The 9,048-nt window shown below is 39.5% G+C and overlaps 3 protein-coding genes across 3 annotated transcripts; all 3 read right to left on the bottom strand.

The window, feature by feature from the left end:
* Positions 1,756-4,166, bottom strand: LOC110265766. Its single transcript, XM_021109016.1, has 2 exons — positions 3,397-4,166; positions 1,756-3,281 (listed from the first exon to the last, which is right to left on the bottom strand). Exon 2 carries the CDS (start codon positions 2,896-2,898, stop codon positions 2,335-2,337), a length of 564 nt encoding a protein of 187 aa, XP_020964675.1. The 5' UTR covers positions 2,899-3,281; positions 3,397-4,166; the 3' UTR covers positions 1,756-2,334.
* LOC107611621 (protein MAIN-LIKE 1-like) lies at positions 2,977-3,917 on the bottom strand. The gene is made up of 4 exons (XM_016313529.1): positions 3,786-3,917; positions 3,397-3,704; positions 3,194-3,281; positions 2,977-3,102 (listed from the first exon to the last, which is right to left on the bottom strand). The coding sequence occupies exons 1-4, from the start codon at positions 3,915-3,917 to the stop codon at positions 2,977-2,979; spliced, it is 654 nt and encodes a 217-aa protein (XP_016169015.1).
* On the bottom strand, positions 5,479-8,799 carry LOC107614118 (glucan endo-1,3-beta-glucosidase 5-like). Its single transcript, XM_016316346.2, has 2 exons — positions 8,073-8,799; positions 5,479-6,724 (listed from the first exon to the last, which is right to left on the bottom strand). Exons 1-2 carry the CDS (start codon positions 8,414-8,416, stop codon positions 5,614-5,616), a joined length of 1,455 nt encoding a protein of 484 aa, XP_016171832.1. The 5' UTR covers positions 8,417-8,799; the 3' UTR covers positions 5,479-5,613.

Here is a 9,048-nt window from a genome sequence, read left to right as displayed (position 1 = left end):
ACATTTCTTTTGTTAAGCATTAGGATGTCTTTTTTTATATTAAATGGATGTTTTTTTAATATATTTTTGCAATTGTTTTCATGTCTGGAAATATTGCAGCGGTTGACTTAATTTTTCCATCATCCACAGCAATGTCCTTCACTGCATGAGGATCTGAATCCATGTTCTCATCAAGCTTGTATTTCACATCATCAACAAAGATGTCTTTTACTTCATTAATACCAGAATCCATCTCATCAAGCCGTTTTTGAAGCCCATCATCTGGCGTACAATGCTGAAAGCCGTGAGAATCCAACTCCCCCTTCCAAACCTCTTTATGATTTTCATTAAAGACAGCACTGTCATTACTAGCATGAGAATCATACTCACCTTTACCTTCCTGTCCATCAATTACATTGCTAAAAATCTCTTTCACTTCATAAAACTCCTCAGGTGAAGCACTTTCAGTGGAGACACTTTCAATTTCATTTGCATTATCATTCACTACGACTGTGGTTAGATCGGGTAGAACAACATCAGCATCCAAGAAAAGCACCTGAAACAGTTTGGCGTACAAAGAGTTTGGTGTTCCAAAAGAATCGGCCAAGAACAAGATCGTCTTTATGCATGGTTTTGCTTATTCGGCGGCGAACTTTTTGAGAGAGAGAATCTGTGTGTATTGTTGTTGGGAGTGTGCAGGTTAATATAGAAGAGAAGGAGAGGGTTTTTATAGTTTTTAATTAGGTTTAATTAATCGGTTTCTAATTATTTAAATTTTGAATTTAAAAATTTTAAAATTAATTATTAATAATTATAATTAATTGAGTTGTTCAATTCTTGGCTGGTTACACACTTGGTTCCCTATACTTTTCCTATTTCTAAACTCATTTCAACCATATATGTTAAGAATAAAGTTGGACACGTGGACACGTGATGGTATTTAGGTGTGTCCAAGTATGTCTGAAAATTTTTTTTTTATTTTTTTAAGACACGGTTAGACACCGCAGACACGCGTGTCAGACGAGTGTCGATGAGTGTCGTGCCCGATCTGACACGTGGACACGACAACTCAACAAAGTGTTCGTGCTTCATATGTAATTACTAATTAGGTAATATGTATTTGGATTAAAATTTTTAAATGAAAGTTTGTATGGAATTGATTTTTTAAAATTGATTTTGATAAAAAATAAGTTGATATTAATGTGATTTATGTTTGATAATTTTGGCTAGTTTAATATTACATGAATAAGCCAATAGAAAAATTGATTCAGCAATCAACCAATGTGCATAACTATGTAATTCGAATCACCACGATTCGAACTCAATTTGAATGTAGTTCGAATTAGTACAATTCGAACTACTTACACCCATGCATCCAACGTAATTCGAATTGGTGCAATTCGAATTAGTTTCACTAAATTCGAAACATGCTGATTCAAACTATGCACGTTTCGCCACAAGTAGTAATTCGAATTGGGGTGTTTCGAATTACACATTGGTCAATTTGAAATGTGCTAGTTCGAATTAGTGAGGATGTTCACGTTTTGTAATATTGGTTCACCACAGAGGATCGATTAAGAGAAAAAATTATTCGAGAAGTCTGTTGAAAACATAAGGCAAAGAAAAGCTCTACAAATTAAATGCATACATGTGGGGGACAATAACATAGTTACCGAAAGTAGCATTGAAATGCCGTTTTTAAAGTACAACATCATGATAAAATTCTAACGAACTGAAACATAAATAGTCAAAATACAATAATAAAGTTCGCTAAAATACAACAATGAACATGAAAAAAAGCCATACAAGATACATCAATCATCTAAACAGATGCGAACTGGTGAAGCAACGACGGGGTACCCGTGTCCTCTGGCCTCTCTGGATAAGCGGCTCCTCGTCCTCAATCTCATCATCCTCCTCGTCCGGGGCAGGCTGTGTAGGTGGCCTAGGCTGGACGGAGGCCCCAGACGGCCCGGTACCTGAATGTGACGCAGCAATATAGGCGGAAGGAGGAGTACCACCCAATGCAAAAGGGTCAGTAGCTGGCATCGAAGGAGGCTCGTTAAGATCGACTGCTAAAGGTGCAGGCGTGCCGGAACTCTGACTACGCCGACGGGCCGCATCATCCTTCTGCATGATGGTAGTAAGCTCATCTAGAAAGTGTGAACCGTCGTATGCCGCATCAAGCCCGTCAGCTGCCAGGAAGTCTGAAAACATCGAACCCGGGCTAACCCAAGGCGTACTCTCCTAAAGTGTCTGATCATCGGCAGGGACACCAACAAAGTAATCGCCTAGCGGCCCTGAGCCAAGTCCACCATCACCCTGATCTATCCCGTCACCCATACCGGAGCCGTATCACTCACCTCCATGCCCTATATGATGGGGACTAACACCCCCTACTGCAGCATGCCCTCCAGCGTCCCCACCCACGGGCCCGTGCTGATCGTCGTCGTCGTCATGACCATGGTGTCCGTGATCGTCGGCCGCAGCACGCCCTCTCCGTTTGCCTCCGTGGCCTCGTCGTCTTCCTCCAGGGCGGCCGTCCCCATCACCCTCCTCCATAGCCTGGTCCAGCCACCTCCACTCGCGTTGGCTCCGACGTGTCCCCACACGAGCTCTCCTCTCGACCCGACGCCTATCCGGGACGTCGTCAACATGATCTATGTCGGGAACTCGCCCAGCACCCCTCTGCGATGCCTCCACAGGAATAGGAACGGCTCTCGGATCACCCAAATACATCTCTAGTGACAGAAACCTCTTTCCATGCTGACTCCACCACTGCAAGTAATCATGTGATGGTCCAGGGTCTGCAACAACATCGAACCGAAGAACATGGTCGGCACGGCTCTCCCAATGAAGATGCCATAACTGAAGAGCCAACGGGAACCAATGATCACCCCCTCTCCCGTCCTTTGACATCAGAAAGTCGATGTTCAGGGCGGGATGTGGACAGGGCTGGACTCCGCCGAACTGCGGTAAAACCCTATCTATCTAATGTCACTCTATCACGGCAAAGTAGATCAGTGATGTCACAGATCGCCACATTGCCGTATGCCGAGGCTCCAACACCTCCGGATGCACAACCTGCAGTACCTCGGGGGAGCTATAGGGCATCCAAATAAACTGCAGAAAGATTCTAACATTCAGTTCAATCCATGATCTAAAGTCATAAAGTTTAATTAATTAAATAAACATAGCCGGTTAGTATACTCACATCGGTGGCCTGTAACATGTCTAGCCTCAGTCTCCAGTTCTGCACTCTAGGTCCCTTCTCGCCACCGGGAGGGTTGTAACCTGACCACCTGCATCTCACATCGGTGTCACAGCTAATTAAAAGTGTGACAGATTTGTATAACATAAGAAGCGAACATTTAATCAACTATTTTAAATTGAAATAGAAAGGTCTAAGAACGGTACCTCGAGGCCAAGGGCCAGCTGCACGTATCATACCCAGCAGGCCTAAACCTAGCAAAGCGCCAGAAGATCCAGGACTGAAGTAACTGAAGTGGGCCCGCTAACTTTACCACATGTCTGTTCGCCACTCGGCACATGCACCGGTACAACCATGCTAGTGCTGCAGACCTCCAGCTGTAGGTACCCATCTCCTCAAGCCAAGCAACGTATGGAAGGCATCTGATGTGAATGCGGTTGCCGAACTTGTCGGCAAACAGCTGAGTACCCAACAACATCATGATATATGCACGAGCGAAGCGCCGCACAGTCTCCTGGAATCAAGTGCAGTTTACAGCGAACTTCTGAACTTGGCTCGGAAGAGGAACCACTCCAAGCAACTCCTAGAACCACACCCAGGCAGGACGGCCACCCTCGATGTATATATGGAAATCCGTAAGGCAACCACTGACATAGCGTCCGTCCACTGGCAACCCCAACTGGTATGCCACATCCTGAAGTGTGATCGTGCACTCTCCGAACGGCATGTGGAAGGTGTGTGTCTCCGGACGCCACCGCTCGACGAATGCACTAACAAGGGGCTCATCTAATCAGAACCATCTATCGTTCACCCTCGCAAGATGGTATAATCCGGCCATCTGTAGGTACGGAACGTATCTCTCATCCAGTGGCATGCCCTGCTGCCGCCGCATGCTCGAGATGCAACGCTGGGGCTGCCAAAACAATGATCGCATACAAAAGCAATATAATAAACCACATACAAAAGCCATATAATAAACCACTACCAAAACCGCATTTAAACCCACTTACATAAATCACATACAATACCGCTTACAATTTCACTAACAAAAAACCACTAACACAAACCGCTAACTTAAACCGCTAAACTAAACCGCCTATCAAACCACAAACAAAACCACTTCAACAAACCACATGCAATACCACCAACAAAAACCATGTGCAGCATCACAAAAATAAAACACAAAAAAAAAAACTAACCTCCTCGTTGATGACCCCAGCAACATGAGCCACTCCATCCAACCGATATAGTCTGCCTGGATCGTCCTCCATCAGCTAAATACTCTGCTCCAGCCTTTATCGGAGCGAAACTGGGTCATTTTCTCTGGGATTTGGTGGGGTCTGAGAGTGAGGAAGTGGTTCGAATGGGGTGGATTCGAACTCCTTTTATAGGAAAATCTAGTGTAATTCGAAACACCCCAATTCGAATTACTACTTGTGGCGAAACGTGCATAATTCGAATCAGCATGTTTCGAATTAAGTGAAGCTAATTCGAATTGCGCCAATTCGAATTACGTTGGATGCATGGGTGTAAGTAGTTCGAATTGCACTAATTCGAACTACATTCAAATTGAGTTCGAATCGTGGTGATTCGAATTACATAGTTATGCACATTGGTTGATTGCTGAATCAATTTTTTCATTGGCTTATTCGTGTAATATTAAACCAACCATGGCTTATTTTGGTTTTTTACCCAAAATAATAATAGAAGGTGAAAGACACCTATAAAAAGATAAAGGATTTGGATCCTTTAAAGTTTGAATTTCACTTTAGAGAAGAAAGTGTGATCTTCTATCCTTAAATAGTTTCTCTTTCATATTTATTCTTAGTCCCACCTATAAAATTAATAGTGAGAGATCACACTTTACTCTCTAAAATGAAATTCAAACTTTAGAGGATCTAAATCCAAAGATAAAATATAGAGAATAACATTGTTATCAACGTTGAAAAAAAAATAAATAAAAAATGAGCTAAACCTAAACTCTAAATAATAAATTCTAAATTTTAAATTTTGTACTCTCAATTGGTTTTAACTGTTTATGAGCTACGAGATCCCTCCCTCTATGGCTCTCTCTCCTAAACGCAAAGGGTTACCACACAAATCTAAGTCTACTAAGTAGCGACAACTTGAGACATAGGTTGTGGACTTGTGTTGTAGGAAGCTAAGCTTCTTTAAGTAGGCGTAAGTTGTAGTAGACCACACAAAGTATGGTGTACCATGCATCACTATGATCTAAAGACGTATATGCCACATACTCTATTGTTATTTCCTTGATGTGTGTGACCCTAAAGAAAAACAGATACATGGCTAACTAACTGCACTACACTGATTACAGTAGATACATAGGATCAAGCGTAATTGAATTTGTTATCAACATTTTGTACCACAGAAAATAAATCAAGGCTATAGCCAAATTACAAGGTTTACATAATAATAGTAATAATATAAAACAATAACACAAAGAACACTTTTCTTAGAAACCAAGTTCTCCCATCTATCCATTCAGCAGAATCTGTCTGAATCATGATCCTAAACTTGCAAGTTCCAACAGAAGGGTCCTTATCAGTGATCATAGAAAGGCCAGGGAATTTGCATGCACTGTCCAATTGATCATGAATCTGGTAATAGCTATTGAAAGCATAAGATATGTTACCTTTAACATCTAAGTTACCACATGAAGTTCCATAGCCAAGACTAGTACAATCAGCATTTTCACAAGCATATGCCACACTTGGTGCAACTTGGTCATCATTAAGATTTGCAGAAGGCTTCAACACACACCACTTCTTAGCCAGATAATCAACACCACTAGCTGCTACCAACCCCTTCGATTGTCCAAGGCTAAGTTGGTACTTAGGTTGTCCATCAAAGTAGAATATTCCCCAATGGCGCTCAAAGTTACCCGGTCGAATGCTCTTGTTATCTTCATCTATGAGGCTAAACAAGTAAGCATCGACCGGACCAGGCCTCATTGGAGTACCCTTTTGAGATACATAGTAGCGCGACACGAAGCCTTGGTTGAACCGTTGCGCAAGTTGAAGATTAGCATTCTTGTCTCCATCAGTAGGCCAACCAATTTCGCCTATGATTATAGGGACATTTGTGAAACCATTCTTCTGCAGGGCCCAAACTAGTGTGTCATGGTTTGCATCAAAGACATTGTCATAGTTTTTTCCATTGTCATTGATGGCAGGTTGGTAGCCGTTGAAGAAGGCATAGTCTACCGGGAAATTTGGGTCAGAGTAGAGGCTAATGAAAGGGTAGATGTTCACAGTAAATGGTGCACCATTTTGGCTCAAGAACTTGACAATCTGCAGCATGAGATCATGGATGTCCGGCCGGAAGTCTCCGTCCGAAGGCTTCTCAGATGAGCTCTGGTATACATCTGCATTTAGAGGGACAGTTACTTTGACACGGTTGCTCAGACCGGATTTCGTCAGAGCTGCTTGAATGTTTTGCAGAGCCGGAAGCGTTGTGGATTCATAAGTACCGTTGTATGTTGACAAGAATGGTTCATTTCCCACTGCAACATACCTTTGCAAAAAAATCACATCAAAATGTTCCTATATTAGTTAAGGAAAAGTATAAGGTACCAAGATACATTTATAAAGACACTTTTATTAGAGACAGTTATAAAAGAGACATTTTTATTAGACACATCTACAAAGACACTTTCATTAAACACAATCATAAACAAGAGTTGGCAGAAGTTAGTAGAATTCTTGTTGGTAACGTAGGTAATCACGCAATAGAGCCCGTGGCAAAACAAAGCAAACTGATAAAAAAATCACAGAGATCATTATTGGAAGATATTTTGGAAGCAATTAAGTTGTAACTCTGTACTTCTTCTAAACTTTAAAAACTTAAAACAACCAAGAAACCATGACAATTATCTAACAAGTTGAACTTAGCATCCGCATACAATCTACAATTATATTAGTGCAATAAGAAAGCTTAATTGTTAGTTCTTGAAAGTTGTGGCTATATCTAATAAATTTTTTAATTGGTAACTTATACAGATAATTTATGACATTTAGTTTAATTTTAAAATGTTAACTACTTCTACACAAAATTAGAACTTCCAAATTAAGAGACAGCATGAGCAAAATCCACACCATAATTACTCAAAGAATATAACAATATAAATAACTCTAACGAGTTGGGCGGGCTACTAAACTGGAATTCGTGACTCGACTCGTTTTATTAAACATGCTAGGCTTGAGCTTCTATGAAACCTATTAGTTAAAAAGGTCATGTCATAAACTAAAAAAAATTAACAAAATTCGTTGAGTCGACTCGTCAAAATATTTGCTTTGTAAAAAGAAGTTATTCTTAATTTAGACTTTCAAATATTTATTATATTAGTCACAAAAAAACATCTACTTATATTAAACACAAAATAACACTAAAAAGAATCAATAGTCAATGCTAATTAANNNNATTTTAAATTTATTATTTTTTGGAGTCTAATTCACAAAACATATTTTTAAATAGGTTCATGCGCTTGTGGAACTTTAAAGTCTATAAAAAATAACTGACTTAGACTTAACCTATCAAAGTCAAAACTGGACAGCCATTTTCATCCCTACGCCCATTATTATTTTTCTTAACAAGGAGAACATAAATCATGTAGGACCCATATATTTTCCTTCTCATTTTCCTTAAAATTTCAACGATCACAAACTATTATTTTAAAAAAAAAATTGCTCATTTTAGTCCCAAACAACTAATTTTCATGAATCAATAAAGTCAAACAACAGTTAAAATTAACTGCATGGAGCAGCACTCTAGAACCAATCCAAAATGGTTGAATAGAATCATTAGAATGAATCTGTCAACAAAAAATGGAAATAGGGTGAATCAGTGTATGTATACATGATACCTGATGTCAACTCCTCCAGAAGAGAGATGCGCAGAAACGTTCTTTGAAACCCATTTTTCAGCAGCTTGAACACTATTAGCAAGTGTATAAAGCATGTCATTTGGGATTCCAACCATAACTTGCATCCCAGATTTCTTCATAGCATCCAAGATATCAGGATCAGCATCAAATAGCTTAACCCTCTGAATTCCATTGTCTTTCAGCAATTTCACAACTGTGGATGGTGGCAAAGGGTGTGTTGATTGTATTCCCCAGTTAACACCAATTCCACTCACTGAACCCACTAACCATATCACATTCAAGAACAACAGAACAAAAAAGAGACTAGATTTTTCACCTTCCATCGGAGAAATAAATCAAACTAATGCTGGCATATTATATGGTATGCTAAATTCGTAGCTCAAAGCAACTTTTCATCACCTAAATTTTAGTGATTCATTTAAACATAAATAAAGCAAGTCTTAATTGAAATTATATGATAGCTTAGAGAGCAGAGTTTATATTTTTGAGAATTGAAGTTTGTTTTTTTTTTAAGACTCTGCATATATATAAAAGAGACCAAAAATATAAGAGATATAGAAACACAAACTGAAGCAGTGTGGAGTGATATATACAAAGACAAAAAGGAAGAACAGCGAGAATCTAAAGTAAGACAGATTGGAATTTGGATAATCGAAGTTGCAGAGTTGCTTTGTAATTAAGCTTCCTCTGTGAACTAAAAACGAGAGGAGTGGTAGTAGTAATTAGACTTTTTCAAAGAAATTCTAGAATATGTCACATGGTTACGTGTAATGTAGTACCAGCTTTTATAATCACTATTATTATTATTATTATTATTATTATTATTATTATTATTTTGACGTGACTATTGTTCTCATGAAATGAGAAGAAATTCACTTCACAAACCACAGTGATGAGCACGTCAGAGTGGAGCGTGGAGATGTGCCTTTTTTTTCGTTTAATAGTATCTCCCCGG

Source organism: Arachis ipaensis, chromosome B08 (genome assembly GCF_000816755.2).
Source record: "Arachis ipaensis cultivar K30076 chromosome B08, Araip1.1, whole genome shotgun sequence".
Classification (NCBI taxonomy): domain Eukaryota; kingdom Viridiplantae; phylum Streptophyta; class Magnoliopsida; order Fabales; family Fabaceae; genus Arachis; species Arachis ipaensis.
The sequence above is the reverse complement of the archived record's forward strand: the minus strand, read 5'-3'. Positions and strand labels throughout refer to the sequence as shown.

Excerpts from the sequence above, each read along its gene's own strand:
- LOC110265766 (XM_021109016.1), bottom strand. The coding sequence starts at position 2,898 with ATGTCAAAGGACGGGAGAGGGGGTGATCATTGGTTCCCGTTGGCTCTT.
- LOC107611621 (XM_016313529.1), bottom strand. The coding sequence starts at position 3,917 with ATGCCGTTCGGAGAGTGCACGATCACACTTCAGGATGTGGCATACCAG. Across the intron at positions 3,282-3,396 it reads AGCTGGCCCTTGGCCTCGAG|GTGGTCAGGTTACAACCCTC; the intron begins GTACCGTTCTTA and ends TGTGAGATGCAG. Across the intron at positions 3,103-3,193 it reads ACATGTTACAGGCCACCGAT|TTTATTTGGATGCCCTATAG; the intron begins GTGAGTATACTA and ends ATCTTTCTGCAG.
- LOC107614118 (XM_016316346.2), bottom strand. The coding sequence starts at position 8,416 with ATGGAAGGTGAAAAATCTAGTCTCTTTTTTGTTCTGTTGTTCTTGAAT. Across the intron at positions 6,725-8,072 it reads TCTGGAGGAGTTGACATCAG|GTATGTTGCAGTGGGAAATG; the intron begins GTATCATGTATA and ends TTTTTTGCAAAG.